This window comes from Gopherus evgoodei, chromosome 2 (assembly GCF_007399415.2).
Source record: "Gopherus evgoodei ecotype Sinaloan lineage chromosome 2, rGopEvg1_v1.p, whole genome shotgun sequence".
In the NCBI taxonomy this organism is placed as follows: domain Eukaryota; kingdom Metazoa; phylum Chordata; order Testudines; family Testudinidae; genus Gopherus; species Gopherus evgoodei.
Window position 1 is genome coordinate 87997490 of NC_044323.1, and position 26814 is coordinate 88024303.

At 41.3% G+C, this 26814-nt stretch overlaps 1 protein-coding gene across 1 annotated transcript in view; it reads left to right on the plus strand.

The window, feature by feature from the left end:
• ITGA9 (integrin subunit alpha 9) overlaps nt 1-26814 on the plus strand; it is a 299490-nt gene that overhangs the window by 167111 nt on the left and 105565 nt on the right. Inside the window, exon 18 of the mRNA XM_030551304.1 lies at nt 13050-13200. Within this exon, the coding sequence (XP_030407164.1) occupies nt 13050-13200 (151 nt within the window). The remainder of the gene's footprint in view (nt 1-13049; nt 13201-26814) is intronic.

Here is a 26814-nt window from a genome sequence, read left to right on the forward strand (position 1 = left end):
AATTTTGTTGAAAAGTCTGTTTTCAAATTGTAAAGGTCAGGTTTTGATTTGGGTGTCTCTTATCTCTGGAAAGGATCAGAGACTCCACCTGGGACCTCAGAAGCCTTTCTGTTGAAAACGTCATTGAATTTGATACTTTTGGGCAAAATGTTTTGATTTCTATGAAATTTTATTTTCCAATGGAAAAAATTTCCAACCATCTGCATAGAAAATAAAAAAAATTCTATGTCAATTTGAGCTGCTGGGATGTGGCTAGAAAAAGCCTAATTCTGTTTCCACTGAAGACAAAGGTAAGACTTCCATTGACTTCAGTGGGCGTTGGATCAACCCTCAAATTCGTATGCATTTTACTTGCACCAGTGAAAAGAATAATTTCTTATAGGTGCTTAAGCCTACAATCATTTGATTCATGTTTGCATATGAGAGTTTTGTGGGTGCCAACTGTAAATGAAACTTATGGACATGCTTCTCCTCCCATTAAAGTCAACTGTAAAATTCCCTTTTGTTTCAACTAGTGCAGGAACCTGTGCTTAAAAATGTAGCCCTGAATAGTTTCACTACAACCTGTCCAACTGTTATAGAACCTGGGTTGAGGGAATCCAGAAGTAGCAGATAAATGTGTTATGACGCTTTTCACCAAAAACAGGGAAATAGCATAGAAAGTAGTTAAATATTTTAAGAATACAGATACATTATGAGCCTCCAAAAAGGAACAAACAATATTTTGAAGATCAACAACTTTTATTAATTAAGTCTATAGCCTTTAACTACAGATATTGATTTTTTTAAAAAAGGCTTTTACATTGGTCAGATTTTGTAAACCGGCAGAGAAAAGCAGCAAGCTTGTGGCTTAGTGTAGGAAGTAACATGTTTCATAAATTTGACTGAGCTCATGGTACAGAGCTTATCTTGCTTTGATCAGACAATGGGAATTGGTTTTCAGTGAGACCTCATGTTTCATGGCGTGCACTTTGTGGTTTTCTGCCCCTACACAGTGTCTTAGCAAAACAGTGGTGATGAGGAAAAAGAATATCCTTTCATTTGGAGCTTAATTACTTGTTCTGATAGGATCTATTTTTTTTGCTCTGTAGGCCTTCATAGCAGATGAAGGATGTGATGGATTAGATCACAGAACCCCCCTTGGGAGCTGCCACCTGATGTGCCAAGACTAACTCTGCCCCTTCTTTCCTGCCCCATCAGCTTAGGTCTTCAGTGCCCTGCCTGGTTTGAGCCAGACTTGCTAGCCTGCTGCAAACCCAGACCCAGGTCTGAATCATATCCCCTAACAGCTGTAGGCTTAGCTGAAAGCAGTTCTTGCTTTTAACACTCAAATACCTAACTCTCAATAGGGTCTAAACCCAAATAAATCCTTTGTATCCTGTATAAAGCTTGTAAAGGGTAAACTCATAAATTGTTTGCCCTCTATAACACTGACAGAGAGATATGCACAGCTGTTCCCCCCCCCCAAGTATGAATATATACTCTGGGTTAATAAGTAAGCAAAAAGTGATTTTATTAAATAGAGAAAGTAAGATTTAAATGGTTCCAGGTACTAACAGACAGAACAAAGTGAAGTACCAAGTAAAATAAAACAAAACACGCCAGTCTATGTCTAATACGGTAAGAAACTGAATACAGATAAGATCCTCACCAGTTCCAGAGTGCTTTGTTTTACAGACTAATCTCCTTTTAGTCCGGGTCCAGCAATCACTCACACCCCTTGCAGTCACTGTCCCTTTTTCCAGTTTCTTTCAGGTATTTTTGGGGGTGGAGAGGCTCTGTCTTTAGCCAGCTGAAAACAAAATGGAGGGGTCTCCCTTTGGCTTAAATAGACTGTAATGGTATAATTCCCCACTCTGAACCTTAGCGTCCAAAAGATGGGGTACCAGCATGAATTCCTCTAAGCTCAATTACCAGCTTAGTACTTGTAACGCTGCCACCAACCAGGAATTCCAGTGCCTGGTACACTCTGGTCCCCACAAAACCTTGCCCGGGGACCCCAAAGACCCAGTCCCTCTGGATCTTAACACAAGGAATGTAAACCCTTTCCCTCACCGTTGCCTCTCCCAGGCTTCCCCTCCCTGGGTTACCCTGGAAGATTACTCTGATTCAAACTCCTTGAATCTTAAAACAGAGAGGAAAATTCACCTCCCCCCTCCTCTCTCCCCCTCCCAGACTCTCCCTGAGAGAGAAAGTAATCCTAACACAGAGAGAAAATTAACCTTCCTCTCCCCCTTCCTTCCTTTCTCCCCACCAGTTCCCTGGTGGATCCAGACCTAGTCCCCTGGGGTCTCACCAGAATAAAAAAAAATCAGGTTCTTAAACAAGAAAAGCTTTTAATTAAAGAAAGAAAAACAGTAAAAATTATCTTTGTAAATTTAAGATGGAATATGTTACAGGATCTTTCAGCTATAGACACTGGGAATACCCTCCCAGCCTAAGTATACAAGTACAAATTAAAACCCTTTCAGCAAAATACAAATTTGAACTCCTTCCAGACAAATACACATTTGCAAATAAAGAAAACAAACATAAGCCTAACTCGCTTTATCTACCTAGTACTCACTATTCTGAACTTATGAGAGCCTGTATCGGAGAGATTGGAGAGAAACCTGGTTGCATATCTGATCCCTCTGAGCCCCCAGAGTGAACAACAACCAAACACTAACAGCACGCACAAAAACTTCCCTCCTTCAAGATTTGAAAGTATCCTGTCCCCTGATTGGTCCTCTGGTCAGATGACAGCCAGGCTCACTGATTTTGTTAACCCTTTACAGGCAAAAGAGACATAAAGTACTTCTGTTCTATTAACTCCTACTATTTGTTTATGACATAGACTTTCTCTTGTGGGTGGAGACCCCCTCCTCTCTCCTATGCAAAGTCCAGCTACAAAATGGAGTTTTAGAGTCACCTGGGCAAGTCACATGTCCATGCATGACTGAGTTCCTTACCAGCCAAGCCACATTCCTGGGAAAGTCCAGATGTGGATTGGTGTCTCCAAATTCATTGTTGGCTTAAGTGTTTCTTACTGAGTTACTGAGAATAGTCTTTTCTCAGGAAGCTGACCAACTGCTTCACTACAGCCTACTTAGAATCAAACAAGTATGCAGCCAATATTCATAACTTTGAATACAAAAATGATACATGCATACAAATAGGATTAATAGATTCAGTAGATCATAACCTTTACAGAGATATGTTTCCTGGTATATGTAGCATAAAACACATTCTAGTTATGTTTTATTTATATCTGTCTATATCTATAAGCATATTTCCATAAAGCCTTAAGGGTGGCACTGTCACAAAGGGTTTTTATTCCATTAATTTTATCATGCAGTAAACAAAAACTTGCTTAATCAATATTTTTATACTCTGTTTATCCTAGTCAGTTTATTCAGAGCAAGAGATCTTGCCAAATTATCTGCTTTACAGAAAACAAAAAAAAAATTAATGCACTCTGGAATTTTATCAATCTAAGTACACCTCTACTCTGATATAACGTGGTCCTTAGGAGCCAAAAAATCTCACCGTGTTATAGGTGAGACTGTGTTATATCGGGATAAGGAGAGGAACTGCTCCCTGGCCCAGCTCACCTCTGCTCTACCTCCGCCTCGTCCCTGAGTGTGCTGCCGCTTCTCCGCTTCTCCCTCCTTCCTTCCGCCCCTTCCAGGCTTGCTGCACCAATCAGCTGTTTGGCTCAGCAAGCCTGGAAACGGCGGGAGGGGGAGAAGCGGAGTGGCTGTGGCGTGCTCAGAGGAGGAGGCGTAGATGAACTGGAACAGGGAGTGGTTCCTCTGCGCCCCCTGTTTACTTGCTGTGGCCCTCCACCAGCTCCCCTACCCCAGCTCACCTCTGGGAGCGTGCCGAAGCTCCGCTTCTCCCCCCCTCCCTCCCAGGCTTGCCGCACAAATCAGCTGTTTGGCGCGACAAGCCTGAAAGGGAGGAGAAGCAGAACTGAGCGGCGTGCTCGTGGGAAGAGGAGGAGGAGGTGAGTTGGGGCGGGGAGCGGTTCCTCTGCTCCCCCCTTACTTTCTGCAGCCCTCCTGCCCCAGCTCACCTCCACCTCCTCCCACGAGCGCGCCGCAGCTGCGCTTCTCCTCCCTCTCAGGCTTGCCATGCCAAACAGCTAATTGGCACAGCAAGCCTGGGAGGGAGGAGAAGCGGAGCTGCGGTGCGCTCATGGGAGGAGGCAGAGGCGGAGCGGAGGTGAGCTGGGGTGGGGGAGCCCTGAGTAGGGCTGCAGCAAGTAACGGTTGGGCACAGAGGAATCACTTGCAGTAACACAGATTCTGATATAACAAGGTAAAGCAGCCCCATCCCCTGGAGCGCTGCTTTACCGTGTTATATCCAAGTTCGCGTTATATCGGACCGCATTATATCGGGGTAGAGGTGTATTAGAAAGGAAGGATCTGTGCTCTTGGGGCCTGATTCAAAGTCCATTGAAGTAGGTGCTGTCACATGAAATACATGTTCCAATATGATATTAATTTACTGGGTCAAAGGACACTTAGAGTCTGTGGTCAGTTCCTAGTAATATCCTAGGACAGTATTAAGATTTAAGAGGCTCCTTTGTCTTTTCATTTAGAAGAAGAAGGGTAAATGTGGGACATGCGGGGATTTATAATTTTCTATATGATGTCTCACAAAATCATGCTGCGACACCACACTCTAATATGAACAACTTCATAGCTTAGAATTATTTTACTGTAGAATAACTGACTGTCATTCCAAAGCAATTTAGTGGAACATAAGGAATAAAATGAAAATGCCTACCATAATATTTTTGTACTTGTGCATGCAGTACATTTCAAATATCATGTAGTATATATGTAACTAAATATTCATAGCTCATTGTTTCAAAGAAGCAGGCTTTTTATTCTTAGTCTAGCTCTATTCTTAGCTATAATCTGTTGCTAGTGAGGTGCATATTGTATTTATGGATAATTTTGTTGCATCACATCAAGGATCTGATTTGCAGTTTCCGGAAAGGACTACCAGCAGAGCCAGTGATTAATCAGAACATAATGTAAGTTGCAGTGGAAGCATCATCTTAGGGAACTAGCTGAATGTTTTCCATTGTTGAGTGTGCATTGGGATGAAGGAATAGTTCCTTGGTTTCCATCTGGCCAGTGGCACTCAGAGCATCATAAATCTATCACATGTGAAAACATCTATTGCAATGGCCAGTCCTGTGCCTGCTGAGCATACAATGATTGAAGCACTCCAGATGGTAATGGAACCAACGAGTAATGAGTGATTACAGAGCTCAAAAATCCAGTCACAATAAAAGAATATGGATTCCTACTCTCTCTTTGCAATGGGCTGTTCTCTTCCAGTCAGGGACTGTGTACAAATGAGACTTAAGGCAACTTTGTTCTGTAATAATCACCAGGCTATGTCCACTGGAATATGACTGTACTGAAAGTTTGATTGCAGCAGGGCTTTCAAGATATGTGTCTAGTTCCCTTTTGAAGTGACTACTGAACTAATATAAAACCCTGCATTCTTCATGGACACCTCTGCATTGGTAGCCCATTCACCAAAGAGGTTGTAAGGCAGAGTACTGTTTCTTGGTTTAATAACCAATTATGTCAGCCTAACCAAAGAGAAGGTTTAACTACTGCAATATTCTCATGTATTTTAGCTGCCATTGAGAAATCTAAGCTCAACAGATACTGCACAAATTAACAGAAGCTAGACAAATGTTCTTTTTTATTGCAGTTTACAAAATCCAATAAAGCTGAACAGCTCTACAGATCAGCCATTGAGTTGCCTTGTTTGCTGAGAGTAGCAAAACGCTTGAAACAGAGGAGTTGCTGGAGATAATGTTGTATGTGCTGAGTTCCATATTGATTCAGTTCTCAGTTAAAAATATCTTAATTTGGCATATTTTATTCTTGACATAAATCACCTGCTACTGTGTCACACATTCCCTGTTGCAATGACTTCCGTACATTTTTATGAGTTTTCCTCCCTGGTTGAATACCCATTGGTTGTGATCTATAAACGACTGGTGTACAGGACTTTTTGTCCCCTTTTCCGTCTTCTGTGCTCCTCCGAGCACACTAATTGATTCCATATTTTGCTCCTGCATTCCAGGAAGAGAAAACAAAATCCAACCTGTTTTGTAAGATTTCAGTTGCTAAAAGATTCATTTTCCTCAGGAAATGTGTATTGCATGCAGTCATTGTTAAAGATTTAATCCATAGAAATGTCATGCTACAAAGTACTGAATTTCTCCTCAAAATGAATTACAGTACTTTTACTAATCCTATCTATGCTAATCTACCATTGCAACATAACTCATTCCTTTGACCTTTTAAAATAATAATAAGCAGCTTTTTTTTTTAAAGTAACCAGTGTGGGATTCATATTGCATGTAGCACCTACCTCCTGTTCAGTGGGAGTAATTATTCCATCCTCTTATTTACTGCTATCTGTGATCAGTTTCCTCTATCTCTGTTCTCATTTTAGGGCCTGATCCTGCACACACCCATACATGTGAAAAATTTAACTCGCGTGTGCAATTCCATTGACTTCAGTGAGCCTGCTTATGAGAATAAAGTTACTCCTGGACGTGTGCACAGAATCAGGGCTTTTGATTATAGATTCGACAGGGATGTTGTGCCTAATTCTCCTTTCACTTACCCTGTTCTTAATCAGCAGTAAATCCATGGAAATCAAGAGAATCCCTCTGATGTTAAGCCAGCATGAGTGAGATAAGAATCAGGCCCCTTTTAGCATTTTATTTCTGCCTGTAAAGGCTTACACTTATCTGTGGCTCTGTAGAAATAAGTAGTAATATAAGAAAGTTACCTGTTTTTTGAAGAGTGTAACTAGAGCGGGGGTGGGGGGAGGGGGACACGGCATCTTTCACATGGATTTGCTCATACATTGCACATGTAATTTAAAATGTAAACAATTGAAAGTGTATGTTGCTGAACACTGGCATGTCAGTTGGGATGATGTAAGATTTATTTGAGGAAACTGAATTTGAGAAAGAGGATCTATTTGGCATGCCCGGAGAAGGGTTGAGAACACAGTTACTAGCTGTAATCATTTTCCTTAATCCCACAACAATAACCTCTCCTTTGTTGCAATCCCCCAGTAATGAACAGGGATGTCAGCCAGACAGTATGTAATCTTTTGTGCCTTCCTTCTCCTGGACCATTAAACTGTGTTCTTGTTTTTTAAAAAAATGTGGCCATAGAAAAGAAGGAAAAATTGGATCAGACTTTTTCTGTGACCTAAACCTGGACCCCAGTGTGTGTACAGACTAACTAATTGGTGTGACAGGATTCTTTCCACAGAGACCAGGGGAGTAAAGAATCCCCCTCTCCTCTTCCTCGTCATGCAATTGTAGTAATATAGCCCCCATGCAAAAAGTGCTGCTCCTTCATCTGGAGAATGGTTTTATAATCAGCTAGCCACCAATCTTCCCTAGGATATCCTGCACACTGAAGCCCTCTGCCCTGGGACACAGGAAGTCCTGCAGAGCTGTATGGTCCACAGAGGCTGTAGATCAAAGTCTCCAAGTGCTGTCTTCTTCCTTTCTGGAGCAGATCCCGCTGGGTGGGGGACTGCTGAGGAGACAGCAGGATTTCCCCCCCCCCCCCAAAGTATGTTAAAAGACCGATCAGTAGCTCCTCCAAGCAGACACCCCAGTATAGTCCAGCTTGACTTTTGGACTGTGAGAAGTTACCATGAGTGCTTGTGGGAATGAAAGGGGCAATATCAGAGCTATGCAACATCCACTGGTTTTGATTCATGTGGGTTTGTGTGAAAATTTTTTTTTAATTTTTTTTGGTTTGGATTTATGAGTCTGCTACTCCTAAGCTTTGCAATTCCCCCCAAATCAAACACAATCTAAACTGCCAATCTTCATGTGTTTTCCTGTCAAAGCCAGGTGAAGCGACGTGTTTCGTCAGCTTTCACTGCAAAACCGTAAGTTGGCTGTGGTTTGCCCAAAAGCTTTGCAAATCTCTCTAGAGAGAGTCTTGTCTGAGTTTAGAGTTGGTAACAAAATCCCAAACGGGGTGAATTTTGCATAGTTGGGGGGGTTGTTACAATCATTTCCTACAGCTGTAGTTAATATTCCATGCCTTGTTATGAATGAGGCTGAACGGTGGCATTGCATGCTTGGAAGCACTCTGCTTTTTGTCTGTTGCAGGACAAATGCTATTTACTCACCTATGCCTTCTCTGCATTAGAAAAATGGGCCCTTTAATTCTCCATTGGTGCAGCTCCACCCATAGAAGTTAGGACTCAGATGGGTTTAGGCATGTGTTGTCTGATCCTGTTCAGTTGATCCTGTCTGCACTACAGCTTCCACTGGGTGAGGCATACAAGACTTGGAATATCAAAGGGGGAAATGGTGACCCAGACCAACAGGGTAGGAGAAAGTCCTGTTCCATTCCTTCCCTGCCTTGTGAGTAATCTGCAAAGGTTATGGAGGTTAAGTACAATATGTGTTTTTTTTACTGACTACTAAAGGAAATTGGAGGAATGAGTCCAGGCTTGCCTTTTTTGGAATGTAGATTATGTCTCCCCAGGTGCACAGTAACTAAAGCACCATCATCTTGGGGTGTGCGGGAATGAAAGTTGTAGATCTTTTCTGGTAGCTCTATCCCTTCCAGTCTTTCTTTCCCAGATGACTGCAGCATAACTGTGTGAAGGCAATGCAAAGGGGATCAGGGACTGGGACAGAAGATGAGAGCAGGTTAAAAGAGACACCAGTCATGTCCTGACATTTTAGACTTGTTTCCTTTTGTCAATAACTTTAGGGGGGAAAAGGAAAATATTTCCTTTTTATACTTTGTGCTAGAGCCAATAAATTAAGAGTCAGGGGAAAGTTTTAGTTAATCTAAACCTGAACTCTAGAAAAAGGTTGGAGCCTGATTTTTTCCGAAGGGCTAACATCACACATCCCATCCTCTATTAATCAGTGGGTCTACAGGTATTCAGCACCTCTGAGTATCAGGCCCACTCCCTTTTCCTCTGCAGAAACTGACATAATTATATATTTATTGTGTGTGCATGTGTGCGTGGGTGCATACATAATATGCCTATAGCTATATAGTCTTTCACACAACTTTCACTCAGCTCTCCACTTATACATACTGTGTTGTGTTATTCTATTCTATTCTACTGTTTTAAAATTTGCTTAGTGATTGCTCCCTGATTTTTAGGTTTAGATCTATGCTTTCTTATTTTTATTTGATCTGCCTTGACTTGATCCACGTACCTGGAGAAAAAGATTAGCCACTTTAAAATTTTTCGTTTAATGAAAAATAAAACAAAGGCCGTTTGATTTTTGTTCCTTAGATTGTTTGTCTTAGGTTGTCGTAATGAAGAATGGCTTCGTTTGTTTTCTTGTTTCCATAGGGTGACAACACAGCTTTACTGACATATTTTGACTCGGCAGCTAGCCTGTTTAATGTTCAGCAGATGCTGGAGAAGGATGGCATCATATTGGTAGTACAGTTCATACATCACAGCAGGCATTCCATGCTCAATGACATCATTCCCCAGAGCAGTAAACAGGGTTTGGGAGCTCCCCTGCCAATAGACAGAGTCTTTTTCTTAATCCATTTCTTGCTGAAAGTGTACCTGATTCGTTCCAGATGTACTCAAATGTAATGATTCAGGAAACTAGTCTCTTAAAAAGACTCTTAAACACAATCTTCTGTTGCATTTCTGATGAAGATCTGAATTCCTGTCAGCTTCGAACCACTGGGGGTTTTCACAATGTTCAGTAAGTCTGTGAATTTGATGTTGGTGCTGTAATCAGTGATCAATTAGTGTTCTCTTAAAAATCAGGTTTTCCTCTTCTATAGAGGAGTATATTGTAAAAGATTTGTGGCTAATTTAACATTGCCACAAATGCCTTCCTTCAGATATAACTCACTGTAACTGATAATGGCACCATGGAAAGTAGTAACATTATACTGACATGCAGTACTTATTTATTGTTACTGCCCGTGTCTTTAATTTTTTATTAAATAATCATTCTGAACAACTGTTCTACTATTCAGTATTAAATAACCGCATTCTTTGATTGTGACTGTGTTTAATCTGTAAATGCTACAAAATCAGAGGAAATTTTTTCCTGTTGTTTGCATGAGCAGAAATAAAAGTAAGTTGTTGATAGGATATAGAGTCAGGCCTAACCATTCTCCCTTTCAGATAATGGCAACTTCTAGACATTAATGATTAGAGAGCATTGCAGCTAGCATGTCCTTCACTTGAATCCTTAATTAGTTTTCATCACTTGCTAAAGCAACACATACACCTAGATTTTACTAAAGGATCTTAGCCTGCAAGCTGTTAATCTATTTTTTTTAAGTGTATGCAAATACTGTGATTTTGAACTTACTGGGAAATAATTCACATTAATGATTTTTTTTCCCTGTGTACTTGTAATTACTAGATGATTCTAGTAGTTTGCCCTTTATGTCTTGGTAGGACAATTTGTTTGCTTTTCAATCATAAATGTTTAAGATTGCAGCATTTGGCCTCTTGAATTCAATGCCTACTTGGGCAGAAGTCCCATTGACTTCAGTGGGAGCTTTATTGAAGTAAAAATTGCAAGATTTGACTTTAATTGTTTTGACATTTTAGATTCAAATTTTTAGTGGGATCCCAGCCAGGGCTCCCTTCTGTGTGAATGCAATTTTCCAAAAATTGCGCCTTCATTTGTTTGCATCCATAATTGTGAGAGCAAATCATACCATTTAGAAGGTTATGTACCTGCAGATCTGTTACTTAGCCATCTCAGTGGTGGGATTTGTGCCTGCAATTAACTGCAGCCATAACAATGCAGGCACAGTTTTTGCAGTTTGTACCGAAACAGTGAGAAGCTGTCATTTGAAATATGGGCCTTAATTTTAGAATGTGGTGAGCAAATAAAGATTATAAATAAAGTGGGCTAAGAAGATAAATGCACGAAGAAATACCTCTTTATTTTGTGGAAAAGTCCTGCAGAATTTACAATGATGAATTCATAAGGATCAACTTTAAAGAAGGTGTCTAGAATATTTTACCCCAAATTTACTGCTCCATCACAAGTTCCCCAAATCACTTTGGGGAACTTGTGATATAACTATGGATACTAGATTCTAGAATCTTCTTTAGCTGCAGATGTGTGAAGCATAGAGAGTCTTTTCTCATGTTAGCTTGTGTTACCACTTCAGTACCATTTACCAGGAGATTCTGTTCCTATAAGATGGTTGTACGTGGAAATCAACTTGAGGTCAGCATGTGGGCTCTTTGTAGTACATTGAAAGGATTGGACTCTTAAACAGAGGTGGGTTAAAGTCAGAAGTGAAGATACAAAATTGCATTAGATAAGCCCACTCATGTAAATTAGTAGTTTTCGAGGGTTTCATTCTGAGTTCGGATTGAGTAAAGCAGAACGTGCAAACATAAGACCCATGTAAGTCCCAGGCACAGTGATTCCCTGGTTAGAAATCCTAGTAGACTCCATAGGACTTCCTTTCATTTAAACTATTTTCAGTGTTGAAAAGCTGCTTGGTCAGACAGTAGACTTCCCAATGATACCGTGTGTGTGTGTGCGCGCGTGCTGCTGCGGGTGTTGGTGATACCTGCCATGGTGTGGGTTCATGTTTATTTAATGGTAATTAAAGGATGTTTTTGACTTTGCTGCTTGCACCTCATCTGAAATTCCTTACTGTTGCTTTCCTCTGACATGCCACTAGAAGGCTCTTTTCTGAGCCACCACACAACTCCTTCCCAGTGACATCCTCCATCTTTTGCATGGTGACTGAAGGTATGGCTACACTACGGGGACTATAGCAGCATAGCTACAGCATTGTAGCTACGAAGGCATAATCCTGTAGTGTGACAGCCTGTGCCGATGGAAGGGTTTTTTCTGTTGCTGTAGGTACACCGCCTACTTAGCAACAAGAGCTAGGTTGACGGAAGCATTCTTCAGTCGACTTAGCTGTCTTTATGCTGGGGTTAAATCAGCCTAGCTACATCACTAAAGAGTGTGGATGTTTCATACCCCTGAGCCATGTAGCTATGTTGACCTACATTTTAAGAGTAGACCAGGGCTAAGTGGAACTGGATTCCTTTTACACTAATGATCAAATCCAGATTGGTGATGTTTAGGCTGCTTTGTTACCTTTGCTTATTTTCTAACTTACATTCAACATACAACCTTTTACTTCACTCAATTATCTCCATTTAACCCCTAGTGCTATGTTTTTGGGTCTATTAACACTTTATCTTACGCTTATTTAGGAACTTTTCTGGTTCTAGACTAGCCAGAATGCCTAAATGTACTGCAAATACCTAGTGAGGGCGCGCGCGCACGTGTGTGTGTGTGTGAGAGAGAGAGAGGTATTACAAGTGTGTTGGGAAAGACAGATTTAGGATAGATTGGTATGTATGTATTTGCATTGTGTTAGCACCTAGGAGCCCCACATCCTGCTCATTCTTTCACAAACACAGACCAAAAAAATAATCGCCGCCCCAAAGAACTTCCAGTCTAATTATTATTTGGTGGATGGTTATAATGTCTTAACATTCCTTTTCAGCATATAGTTGATTTCTAGATGTTGACTAGCCCTCTTTAGTTTTGTCCTTTCCAGCAGAGAAGCTCAAAATAAGAGGATTTTCAGAAAGTTACTATTATGTTAAAATAACTTTCCATTTTTAGGAAACAAAACAGAAGAGCATTTATCTTTGAATATTACTATAACAATACTTAGCCCTATATAGCACTTTATTGTCAAACCACTGTATAAGCCATAACTATCTAATCCTCACAATAGCTCTGTCATGATACAGTAGGTTAAAATCTCAATTTTACAAAAAGGGGTTAAGTGACTTGCATAGGGCCAGCAAGATGGCCAGTGTCAGCACCAGGGTTAGAATTCAGACATTACTATGCTGGTACCATTATGTACACATCTCATATGTGATATGCATTTTAATATTGATCTTGGTCTCAAACAATTGAAGGTGGAAGGAAGAAAGTGAGCGAGTTGCAAGGCACTAACTTGTGTTCTCACTTCTGATTACAGTGTTGATGACAAAACCCCCTATCTGGCATTGGGAGCAGTAAAGAACATTTCACTTAATATCTCCATCTCTAACATTGGGGATGATGCCTATGATACCAACGTGTTCTTCAACTTTTCCAGGGAGCTCTTCTTTATCAAAATGTGGCAAAAGGTAAGAAAGGACAATCTCCCTGAGGCTTTGTAATATTACTGCTAACATACCTAATGGATCTGGGGACAAATTAAGACCCATTGTTAAATAGCCACATCTCCAAGGAACTCCATGAGGTTGTACCCACTTATCTTAGGTCTTTTCTTAAGCTATTTGATTTGTGAGTTTAATCGGTGGTATTGATGGATTTTGTATTTCTACACATCATTTTGGACTGATGTGTTGCTGGTGCTGAGATGGCTATGGGAATGAAAAAGAAAGATGGTTATTTGGAAAGAGGTTGGTTGCTTTAGAATTCACAGTAGAATGTATGGGATTGAAAAACAAAGAGTCTGAGCTTTGATTTCTCCATGTTTAGATTTACACCTTTTTCTCATGGGCTTAATCTGATATAGGAACTAAGTTCTTTAAAATTAATAATTTAAATAATCTTTTAAAATAGAGGTGTGCCAGAGATGGTTCCGAATGGCAGAAACACGTGTTAAAGAAATTGTGAAGAGCAGACACTGTAAAGTATAAGGGGAATTTTTATCATTTACTTTTATCTCAAATGGCTTTCCCAATTGTTCCCTTTGCTGAAGCTCTGCTATTGCTTGTTGGTCACATCACGCTGAGCTAACACAGAGAAGTTAAAAGCTACAGCACAGGTGAGGCAAAAAGATATGGGTGAAATCCTGGCCCCATTGAAGTCATGGGGCCAGGATTTCTCCCATATATTTTAAAGACGGATCGTTTTTGGTTATAAGGAAAACTCTTCTACTCTAGGATGGGGAGGTGGGGAAACACTTCTAATGGACAGTAATTCTCTTAGCCTTCAGTTTTGAGCATTATATCCTATTTTCAGGTACTTTTACAAACTGCAGAGCAATAGTTCTGTATTGCGCCACGTCAGACAATGTACATTACATGTATGCTGTAGTTCTTTGACTAAACACACAGAAATGACAGTTGCCAGTACACACTGTGATGTTAACGGGAGTTTTACATGTAGATTTCTAGGAATTGTCCTGGCTGCCATTAGAGTGTTTCCACTTCAGTGGGAACAGGACTAGGACTCAATATATGTGCTTTGAACAGTTATATGGTTTCGTTCTGTAGCTAGGGTTGAATGTCTTCTACACATCAGCTAATTAGACCACTAGACGCACCTCATTTGTTCCTTTTGGCAAGTACTGTCTGCGAACAAGCTAAAGATGATAGTCTGTTACTATCGATGCTTTAGCTTGCACCTGTATCTAACACAGTCCGGAGGTAGATGTGAGGAAGCAATTTCTGGAAGCAAATGAGAGATTGCTTTAAGGTTTATCCCATTCTTTAGTGAATCTTTCTAATATAAATTAGCAATTGTTAAGAAAATGTGCCCCACAGATCAAGTGAGCGTATAGTTTTACATTTTCAAAATCCCTTTGCTATACTGCTTGAAGTGTAACCTCTGCTCTTTTTTGAGGCGCCTGTAGTTTGTGTTCTCTCTCTCTCTCTCAACAACTAACTACTTTGTGGAGTTTCATTTAAAAATGATAGAGTGACAGGAGTGCTGTTGCACAGTTTTACTCTACAGCAGTCTCTTTCACTCAGCTCTCTCATTAGGATAAAATACTCTGCTTTTGGCCTCATAGTTTATCCAGATGGGAACTGGATTATAGCTGTGCAGAAATTGCATCAGTACCAGTGTTACTTACTCACTCACCTCTGTGGATATAATTTGTCTGAAATATTCTTAATCACAAATTCCAGGTCCACTCCCATCTTCTGACATCTATACTCAGTATACATTGTAATTCTTTTAAAAAAATACATATTTTGTTCCTGGTTGAAAATTGCCCAGGCAAAAATCCAGATCTAAAATACCAAATAAAAATGACGACTCACAAGAATCCCCCTAGTGGAGCCATTTTTGAGTGAAAGAGTCTATTGCACAGAAACTTTTAGCAACAACTGCGGTTTAATGAATATCACCCAAGTGGAGAGGAACCAACTACATGATATTCTTTCTCAGCAGAGGGGAATTTTAGGATAAAAAAACATGGCTAGCAATGATGGGCTTTAATAATCTGCCTCTGATATTCTTCTTGATGTACTGTTAAGTGTCTCTCCAGTGTGTTTTCAATAAGTCTCCAGAGTAATGCCTCGTAGATTTAAATACAATGAACTTACATATGGTGGTTATAACTACAAGTGAGAGGACAATAGTTTGAGACTTTAAAAAAGCTATCATCTTAGACAAAACAAAATTGGTGTATAAGGGACATTAAAACAGAATGCCTAAGATTATGGCTTAAGGAAAATGTTGGCCTAACACTGTAATTATTAAAGTAACATTTACTTAAACAAATGTGTTATTGTTGCTGCCTTTTTTTCTTGTGGAAGAAAAAAACATGTGCATGGACCATGACAGTGACATTACTTGGCAGAGCTACCGTTGCTTCTCATGGTGGGAAAAAGGGGACACTGACTGATATTGAAAAGACCTTATTTATTCCCCTGTCTGTTTTTTCCTTTTTGCTCTACAGCCAGTTGTCCTCCGTGCCATGGATGAAAGCCCAAAGTTTTCTTTCCATAGCTTCTGACAGTCAGCCCTTTTAATTGGGAGACACATTAGGCAGAGGCTACTATAAGGGGTTGGCTTTTCAAGCCTGTACACTCACTCATTATTTTACTGCATCTCGAACCCATTGCTTCTCACCATTACTAAACAGACTCAACACTGATTGTCAGCATTGCTGATCACTTGACGCACACTTTTTCTTAAAATATGGAAAATGTTCAAACATAGTCTGTAGTCACAGTATGCAAAACAAATAAAATAAAAATATAAAGTTGCATAGATATTATATAACTGCTAATAATAGATATTACACACACACACACACACACACACACACACACACACACACACACACACACACACACACACACACACACTTTAAAATTCATCTCTATATCACTTCCTGTTAAGGTTGTCTGATCCTGTTAAGGTTGTCTGATCTTCATCTCTATATCACTTCCTGTTAAGGTTGTCTGATCCTTCCTGTTAAGGTTGTCTGACCCTAGTTTCAGTTGCTTATAGCTTTGCTGAATTTTAACCATTTGGGCTGAAATTTTTCATTCTAGCTATCTGTCTCAAACTGAATATTGTAGGAAAATTTCAGCCAAAAGGATTCAGCCATCTAATCTGGGACCTGGGCTCACCACCTCTAGGCTGAGTTACATTGGCAGGACATTGCCCATGTGCACCTGTTCTAAGGATAATTAGGACATCAGTCTCCAGGGCTGTCAAATGATTGAAATGAAACTTTGCAATTCTGAAATTTTAAACTGGAAGGTTCAATTAAGATGTTTTTGGTTGGTTGGTTTTTTATTTATTTTTGCCTGTTTAGAAGTTTGACATAAAATGCAGGTTTCAGAGGAACACCCCCCCCCCACCAGCCCAGCTGCCTCTAGTGAAATGCATCCCCAGGACGTGGGGTGCAGTGTGCTCCAGCGCCCCCTGGGGATCCCTTATCTCCACTCCTATGGCAGCCCAGGAGGCGGGGATAAGGGATCCCTGGAAGGGAGAGGAGGAGTTTGGGGGCTGGCTCCCACTCACTGCCATCACAGTGCCTGGGTGCTTCTGCGCACACAGCCCCAGGGAGGGCAGGGGAGTCCAGGAGCAAGGGACAGAGAATAGAGCAGGAAGAAGCAGCTGCCCTGTAAGGAAAGGAACGGCAGAGCTCCCTGCTCAGCATGGCCAAAGGACGGATGATCCCTAACATGCTGGCAGCTGGGAGCTGCCCTCACACCTGTCAGGTTTGCTATCTGCTCTGTGCAAGCTCTACACAGCAGCGAGGGGCCGGAGCATGAAGGAGAAGTGCATTTGGCTAGGCATTAACAGTGCTTCCAGTCACTGTGCTGGCTCCCTGCAGAACGGATCCTGTGTCAGGAGCTCTGGGATACATCCACAGGACTTCCGGGACCCAAGTCAAGTTGGAGCCATGTGCACACAGGAATACAGTAGGGCTGGTCAGCTCTGCAGCATCCTGAGATCCTAGGTCTGAGCCCTAGGTTAGCACAATTGGTATGTGGAGGCAAGGGGCATTAGAGTTGAGCTTAGGCTCAAGCCCAGGCTTACATTGCTGTGCAAACATACACTATGAGGCAGACACCTGGCATGTAAGATTTCAGTCCAAACAATTAAAGTTTAGCTAAGTTATAAGCAACTGAAAACTGGGTCTTATAATGAGAAAAGGCAGGCAACCTTAATAATAGTTGGAGCTTCCAATCCCACCTATACTGAAATTTCAGAGGCAAGCAATCATTTAGCGATAGCCCATTCGAAAACAGGAAATTATTACTCAAGATAATACCTAATGTATTTATAGCATCTTTTATCCAGGATCTCATGGTTACACATAAGGATATTATTATTTATACAGTCCCACAAGGATGCATAGCATGGCCCTTCATAAATAACTTTGCTGCCTCCAGGTGTTCACTCTCTAAGGACTAGATTGAAGTCTTTGCTCCTAAATCCTGAGTAAGGTGTGAAGGACAGCTGTAATTACCCAGAGAAACCTGTGTCATGGAATAGTGACTCACGCTTATTATTCATTTTTATTACGGTGGCACCTGGAGGCCCCACCGGAGATCCAGGCCTGCCTTGTGCTGGGCAGTACACATGCACAATAAGAGACAGCTCCCATCTGGAAGAATTACAATCTAAATGGGACATTGCATAGGGTGGGTGAAAGGAAACATGATTATTCCCATTTTATAGATGGAGAAGTGAGGCACAGAGATTAAGTGACTTGCTCAAGGTCACACAATATCTATGGCAGTACTATGGGAATTTAACTCAGATCTCCTGAGTCCTACTCCAGTACCTTGACCACAAGACTAGATACTCCCTCCCCCACCGCCCCAGATCTATTTCATCCATCTTTCTCCTCTTCTCTTTCCTACAGCCCCCCCTTCTCCTACAGAGAAGTAATTTGATGCAACCCTTTGTTAGCTACAGCTGACTTTCCTACCTTACATCAGCTGTATTATGCACTTCCATAATGTCTTTCCTCCAAGTGTGTGGAAGCACATTAACTCATTACACCTCACACCACCTCTCTGTAAAAGTTACTTTGCAGATGGGAGAACTGAGGCCCAGAGGGGTTAAAGAGCTTGTTCAAAGCTACCCTAATGTGTAAGCACTAGAACAAGGAATAGAACTCAGGAATCCTGGCTCTCTGATACATGAGACCAGACAGCTTTACAGCTGTGTATGGGTGTGAGAGAGCATGTTTTCACACTGAGCCCAAACATTTCTGGTGTGAACGCTGAAAATTCTCTCTCGATCACCATTAGTGGCAGTAAATTTGATTGCTCACAGATGTATGGAATGAGACCACAAAAAGGGGGCAGAGATTGGTAAATCAAATTATTTCAGTATTGGTGGAAATGTTCTAGTGTTAATTTTCTAGGTTTACTCTGGTCTGTTTCATGGCTGCTAGTCACACTATGTAGGCAGCACTTAAACTGACAGGAATCAGGTCAATTCCACCCTGCTGCTGTTTGGGAAAAACTGAGCAGCAAAAGCAAGGAATGAGAGTTATTCTTGAGGGAGGAGGGCATAAAAAGGGGAGATTGGGATAAAGGAAAGTGGGGGAGTAATCTGGAGCGAGGGAAAGAGAGAAATCTTTTCCTTAGCATTAACCAGAGAACAGTTCTGGGGCTTCAGATTTATCATACACTTATTAGCCAGAGGCTGAAGTGAAAGTAGAGTATCTGTTGCTTAAAGACACAACTGTTGGTTATCAAATGCAAATCTCCAGTTTGTTATCAAACTTTAAACCACCAGTAGCGTGACCAGATGTCCCAATATTATAGGGACAGTCCCAATATTTGGGGTTTTCTTATATAGGTGCCTATTACTCCCCACTCACTGTCCCGATTTTTCACACTTGCTGTCTGGTAACCCTAACCACCAGGCACAAGCACTGACTTTCGCTTTTTCTGGGTGGATGCTCCCCCACTCCGCCACCTATCCTATCGCACCCTGCCCTTGTTCCGCCTCTTCTTTCCCCCACTCCACCCCTCCCCCCAGCGCCTCCCGCCTGCCAAACAGCTGATTAGCAGGTGGCTGGAGAGTCCTGAGCACCCATTATTTTTTTTCCATGGGTGTGCCACCAGGTTTAATTCTGCAAATTATTTTCTTTTAAACCGCCACTTCTCATTTACATCTTATTTTTAGTTAACTTCACCCAAAATATATACAAATAGTAGATCGCTGCCATTAGAAAAGCTCTCTGTAGTCCCGATTCTATGTATCCTCTTAAAAATGATTTAATAAATGCCCAGTGTAAAGATTTGTTACTTTTTATATCTGAGTTTAATCTGAAATTTAAACTCCGCTTAACTGGGATTTAAGTAGGGTATTGGCTATCTCTGGCCCCCTACACAGAGGTGAATTTCACCTATATATATTTTTTCCATTACTTTTAGAGAATAGTTTTCCTCCCATTGGCCAGTGCTGACCTGTAACATTGAATCCAGTGCATATCTACAGAAGAGAGTAGTTCTCAGTGTATTATAAGCTCGTTGCACTGGATCACAGTTGTCTTTACATAGTCAGTCCTCCAGGGGACAGATTATTCTGCCATGTCTTTGTGGGGAGCAATTTACTCCCATTTCTAATTCTTCTTCTTGCATTGATTAAACAATGTTTTTCTAGGTCTCTTCTCCCAATACCCCATTCATTAAGTGCTTTGTAAACAGCCTAAGTTCAGTATGGGAGGCTTAGATAGCTTTAAGGTTATACATTTCATGGGTCTTCAAATGTAATAATAGGCCTGTAAAGACACAGAAATGGTTAAAGTGAAAGGAAGAGGAAGAACTAAGATCATTACAGCTTTTTCTTTTGTGAGCAAATATACATTTATTTTGCAAAATGCTTAAGTAGTATCTCTCCCTCCCCTCAATTTAAATTCCTGGTTCTACTCTTAGCTGGCAATGCTTTTAACACTGAGGTTTAGCAATAATATAATAGCATTCAGAGTGACAAACCTTTTGGAACAAAACATGTCCCCTGTCTCTTTTAGGAATGCAGTTTAAATACCAAATTAAACCCAGCTTAATGACCTTTCTAGAGGCAATTAAGTAACAGTCAGCTTTCAATGACTTATTCTTTATAGCACCAGGCAGTTGGTTCTTCGCTTGTTTTACTTGTAACTTGAATCTAGAAGTTTATCAGCCTTTGCTCTAAAAGGTCAGTTCCGCTCTCTTAGGAGTTTCTTTTGCTCACTTTTAAGACAGGCAGCTCAAGATGGTGCCAGGAGATAAATGGCATCCTGAACCGAAATTCCAATAGAATTGTAACCCTATATTTGTTTAAGTGGTGCTTGCCCTGTGGCACATTGTATATCACTGCTCTATGGCAGGAACTGATGGTAATTGTTTGCTTTCATCTACTTGCTCAAATATCTCCTGTGGTGTTAATAGGATCTATAAATAAAACTGATTCCCCCTCCTTTAATTTTTTTTTATTAACATAAGGCATGCTCCCACAGTCCTTTTGCAAGCAAATCTCCGAAGTCAATGCGTGTTTTGCCTGCATAAGGGCTGAAGAACCAGGGTACACCATGCAAAGATGTTCTGAATATTGCAAAGAGCTTTCAGAAATATATAGATTCATGGAGTTTAAGGTGAGAAGGAAGAATCAAATCATCTAGTCTGTCTTCTTTTATATCACTAGCCCTTAACATTCACCCAGTTATCTATATTGACTGCAAAAGTGAACTTTGAGGTGCAAGTGGAAAAAGCAAGGGGCTAGTGTTATTCAGAATGCTGTAAATGATTTGCTTTCCTTTTGTTTTATTCTGGTGCACCAGGACATTGATGATGCTGTCTTGAACTTCCTGACTAGAGAAACTTCACTCTGCTTGGCCCCAGAATGTTTCTTTCTTTCTCCCTCCTCTGTTCTGTGTTACTCAGACTCTTCTCCCTTCCTTTGAGAGGAAAATGAAATGCCCTCAAAGGTGCCTTCGTTTTTCTTGGAAATTAAGTAATGCACAACTCTTTTCTTTCCTTCCCCATCCCTCTGCAGTAACCTTTCACTTTCTAAAGGGATTCAAACAGGATCCAGGTAAATTCATGTTATCAGAGCTTAGTATGCTTGTCTTGGACATAAAGGAGGTTTCTGACAGGCTGACAATGCTGCTTAAGGCTGGTAATGTTCTTTCAGTACAGAAAAGAGCAAGAGCGCGAGAAAACACTTCTTGTGACATTTCATAATGCATGGAGGAGTGAAGCATACAGATGAAAGTTTTAAAACATAACTCCATTCAAATAGGGTGTTAGGTTTGTTTTTTTCCAGTGCTTGATTCTGAATTGATAGTTGTGAGTAAGCAGCATTCTCTCAGTAATGTCAACAGACCCATAACAACCAAGCTGTGTGAAGTTTTAAACCAGGCTGATTACTGGTCCACAGAAGTTTTTCAGAGCAAACTTACTGTGGGAGGAGTGCAGGAAACCTGTATATGAATTTGTCTACATCCATCTGCAGAATAGTAATTGGATAATTTCCACTTAGCAATGGGAAAAGAGAGTCTGTGCTACAAAGCTCTTCCATAAAACAGGGCAGCACCTCTTAAATATAAAGCCTTACAAGAGAACTGCTAAGCTTCTATTTTAAAAAAATCAAACCTGTTTCAAAATACCAATTCAATAAGTAATGGATTATATATTTAGACTTCAACATTGCTATTAGTTTATGCAGTTTTAATTGCATACTATACTCTCTCCCTGCACTGTTTCAGGGATTGACCATGTCCTCAATTGTTGCTGTGCAAAACCTGTTAACGTGTCTTGAGTTCAAGATTCTGTAGATGAAGGAGCTGAAGTAATGAATGTGGCTCTAAAAGGCATTTCCTGGAGATTAATAATTGACTTGGAGGGATTTGGCTCTGGGTTGACTTAAAATTAATTAATCCCCAGGAAATGCTCTGTGCCAAAGTCATTATTGCTATTATAAGCTAAATATTATTTTTTACACTTTAAAAATTACCTTTGGGGGCTTTTTTTCTGGCTGTTTTCTATCACATTTTCTGAATCCAGTTAATCTTTTAAAAGGTTTTTCAGTTACAGGGTTTTTTATTAGATTATTTTGCAGTACATGTAAGAACTGGTACCAACTATATTTGCTTGTGGTATTTAATATCTTCCTTATAAAATTAAGGAGTGGTGAATTGTGGTGGTTAAATAAAATTTGAATACCATATTGTTAGTGTTCATGAATCACTCTTGTGTGTACATTTGGTCAGCTTACAATATGAAAACACAGTGGAAAATTAACATTTTTTTGTTATTCCTTTATGAAATTAATACTGATTCTTGCATTTTATTTGTCATTTTGAATTTTTTTCTGCTTTTAATTTTTAAAAACAACTTTTGTGGTGGCTCCTTGTTTCTCTGGTCCAGAAGCCTTAGTCTTTCAGGTAGGAGGGGCCCAGGAACCAAGGCCTCCCATTCCACCACGTCCCAGTCCAGGGTCCTGTGTGAGTTGACCTCTGAATAGGGGGCACTCCGAGCAGGAGGTCTAAAGGCATGTCTATACTTACAAGCTTACAGCGGCACTGATACAGCTGTGCTGCTGTAAAAACGCTCGTGTAGCCACATTATGTTGTCAAGGGAGAGCTCTCCTGTTGTCATAATAAAACCAATTCAAGGAATGGTGGTAGCTATGTTGGCGAGAGAGCATCTCCCAATGACATATCACTGTGCACATGAACACTTATGCTGGCAAAACGCATATTGCCCAGGGGGATGTCTTTTTCACACCCTGAGTGACAAAAGTTTTGCCAACACAAGTGCTAGTGTAGACTCCAACATAACATTGTTGGAGACAGGACTCTCTCTCTCATTTTTTCCCCTTTCTTTACTGATTTCACCTCATTTTTGGTATGCAGAAGCATGTAGAGCCTAGCTGAGGATATGGAAGCTGCATGCCATTGACTTAAACACCATGTAAGAAAAAGTATGAAAAAGACGGAGTTTAATAGACAGTGTAGACCATTCAAGAGCTACAGCTTCACCTTTCTGTGAGCAAAGGATGCATCATGGTTTTCAAATGTCTTCTTATAGGATCTTACTAATTAAAGATCTGTGTATAACATTTGTATTTTTGGAGAATGTGTTTTGGATTGGATTCTGACTTTTCTTTAAATTTTCATGTAAATTTTTCCAGAGGGGTCTGTGCTCTTACTTAAAAATTTTACAGCAACTTATGATTTCTTAGGTCTTGAGGTTTTAAGGTTCTATATACTGTACATTCTGTAATTAGTTGCAGATTTCCTTGGTTAAAATGATTAGGCTTAGATTAAGAGGACACGGAGCTGGAACTCATTTATCTTAAATGTAATTTTTTTTTTAAATGTCACTTTTCCAGAGGTTAGTCTTTTTTGATTTTGCCCCTTCACTGTTCCAGTGTCTTTAGAGCAGTGGTTCTCAACAGAGGTATGCAGAGGTCTGCCACGGGGCATGTCAACTCATCTAGATCTGTGGTTCTCGACCCCCACGGAGGTCACAGGATGGATTTAGGGGGTTCACAAGTGCAGGGCCAGCATTAGGCAATAGCAAGCAGCGCATTTGCCTGGGGCCCCACACCATAGCAGACCCCGCAAAGCTAAATTACATACTTCAGCCCCGGGTGACAGGGTTCAGGCTTGAGACTCCTGAAAGGGGTACAGTAGTTACTCCTGGGGAAGTTCTGCACAACTGTGGCTCAGCAGAAAAATGTCCCTCTACCCGCCGCAGAATCCCTTTGCTTCCTTGAAGAAAATGGTTTCTGTGGGAAAGCAAAGTGAAACTATCCCAGTACTCGCTCACTCACCCCTCCTGGCAACTCAGATGTGTCTGTTCAGGCAGTCAGGGAGAGAGGTAAATCACTGGGGGAAGGGTGGTCTGGGGATGGACATGAGTCCCAACTCAGCGGGGGTGGGGTACGGATGATGAGGGAGACAGAGTTCCCCCTCCCCTGCACGGAGCAGCTGGGGCTGGGTCTGATCAAGCCCCAGAAACTTCCCCTTGCTGTAGGAAGCTTTGCACCGTGTGGGGAGGGAGGGGTGTCTGGGTGCAAGGGGTGTGTGAGGCTCAGTGGGCGGGGGGGGTATGGTTGAGGGGGGTGGATGCACAGGGGCTGGGCAGGCAGGGGGAGCAGATCCCTGTACAGTGACCCCCTCCCCACACCCACACATCTGGAATCACCCCCACCAAGCCCCCTCCATATCAGGAGCCTCCCATACCTGGACCCACATCCCACTGAGCCCCAACCAGCGGCACCCTGACCCCCCACCTCACCAAGTCCACTCCCCTCTACAGAGCCTTAACCACCTTCACCTCACCCCCACCCCACATTGCAGAGTCCCATTCCCCCTGGACCCAGAACCCTGCAACCAGCCACTGTGCATGCAGATTCCCCCCTGCACCCAGACCGCCTACCGAGCTGCCCACACCAAATTGTGTCTCACAGACCCCTGGTACTCTTGAGAGAATTCTGCACTGAAAAATTTAAAAAAATTAAAGTTCTTTAAAGTTCTGTATATTTTAATTGTCAAAATAACACAGAAACACAACAATATAATCACACCATTTTCAATTATTTTGGTAATTGATTTCAAAATACTTTTCAGCAAATAATTGAAAATGGTATGAATATATTGTGTTATTTTGACAAATAAAATATGCAGAATTTTAAAATATTGTGCATAGAACATTTAATTTTTTGGTGCAGAATTCCCTCAGGGGTAATAATCTGGAAAGGTAGAGAACCACTGCTTTAGATCATTTGTGAGTGGGGTGTGTGCTGTCTTGCAGAGCAGCTTGATTTGTAAGAAAAAGGTTGAAGGCTAGTAGAAATTTTAGAGATATGTGGAGGAGGTGATCTGCAGATCTGGACTGGGCTAAGGGTATGTTAATTGCTGTATTCTCAATAAATGCGGCATATTGCCTTTTCCCCTATAAAAAGATCTTGCGTGCTTTGTCCAAGCATAACAAGGCTTTGCATTCAGTAGCAATAAAATCTCATGAGCTGCTCTTCAGAGAATGGCAAAAATCTTACAAGTCCAACTGATTGTGTGAAATTTCCAACTGCATCCAGTTATTCCTCTAGAGATTGGTAATGGGCTTCAGTGCTAGAGAGAAGGACACTGGACCCCAGTACCCTGAAACAGGTCTCTGGTGTGTCTGGAAGTTAGTGAACAGTTAGTGTGATTGGCTGGCCTGCTTTTCTCCCCAACTATTGTGATCCTGCTACCTGGAGACTGCTTCCTGGCCATGTACCTGCATTTTCTACCCACGTGACCCCAGGAGACCTCTAAGGGCTGCTAATATGAGCTCTGAAAAAAGTCTGTGGATTCCTTGCAGGAAATGCAGGAGCACAGTTCAAGTTCTAGCCAAGAGTATGTTTTCTCGTATGGGCTGTTCATAGAATCATAGACTTTAAGGTCAGAAGGGACCATTATGATCATCTAGTCTGACCTCCTGCACAACGCAGGCCACAGAATCTCACCCACCCACTCCTGTATCAAGCCTGTGTCTGAGCTATTGAAGTCCTCAAATCATGGTTTAAAGACTTCAAGGTGCAGAGAACCTTCCAGCAAGTGACCTGTGCCCCACGCTGCAGAAAAAGGCGAACCCCCCCACCCCACAGGGCTTCTGCCAATCTGCCCTGGAGGAAAATTCCTTCCTGACCCCAAATATGGTGATCAGCTAAACCCTGAGCATGTGGGCAAGACTCAACAGCCAGACACCCTGGAAAGAACTCTCTGTAATAACTCATATCCCACCCCAACTAACATCCCATCACAAGCCATTGGGCATATTTACTGCTAGTAGTCAAAGACGAATTATTTGCCAAAATTAGGCTATCCCATTATACCATCCCCTCTATAAACTTATCAAGCTTAGTCTTGAAGCCTCCACTACTCCCCTTGGAAGGCTGTTCCAGAACTTCACTCCTCTGATGGTTAGAAACCTTCATTTAATTTCAAGTCTAAACTTCCTGATGGGCAGTTTATATCCATTTGTTCTTGTGTCCACATTGGTACTGAGCTTAAATAATTCCTCTCGCTCCCTGATATTTATTCCTCTGATATATTTGGAGAGAACAATCATTTCTCCCCTCAGCCTTCTTTTGGTTAGGCTAAACAAGCCAAGCTCTTTGAGTCTCCTTTCATATGACAGGTTTTCCACTTCTCGGACCATCCCAGTAGCCCTTTGCTGTATTTGTTCCAGTTTGAATTCATCCTTCTTAAATATGGGAAACCAGAACTGCACACAGTATTCCAGATGAGGTCTCACCAGTGCCTCGTATAATGGTACTAACACCTCCTTATCTTTACTGGAAATACCTCGCCTGATGCATCCCAAGACCACGTTAGCTTTTTTCACAGCCATATCGCATTGGCAGCTCATAGTCATCCTGTGATCAACCAATACTCCATGGTCCTTCTCCTCCTCTGTTACTCCCAGCTTATAACAATACTTCTTGTTATTAATCCCTAAATGCATGACCTTGCACTTTTCACTATTAAATTTCATCCTATTACTATTACTCCAGTTTACAACATCATCCAGATCTTCCTATGTGACATC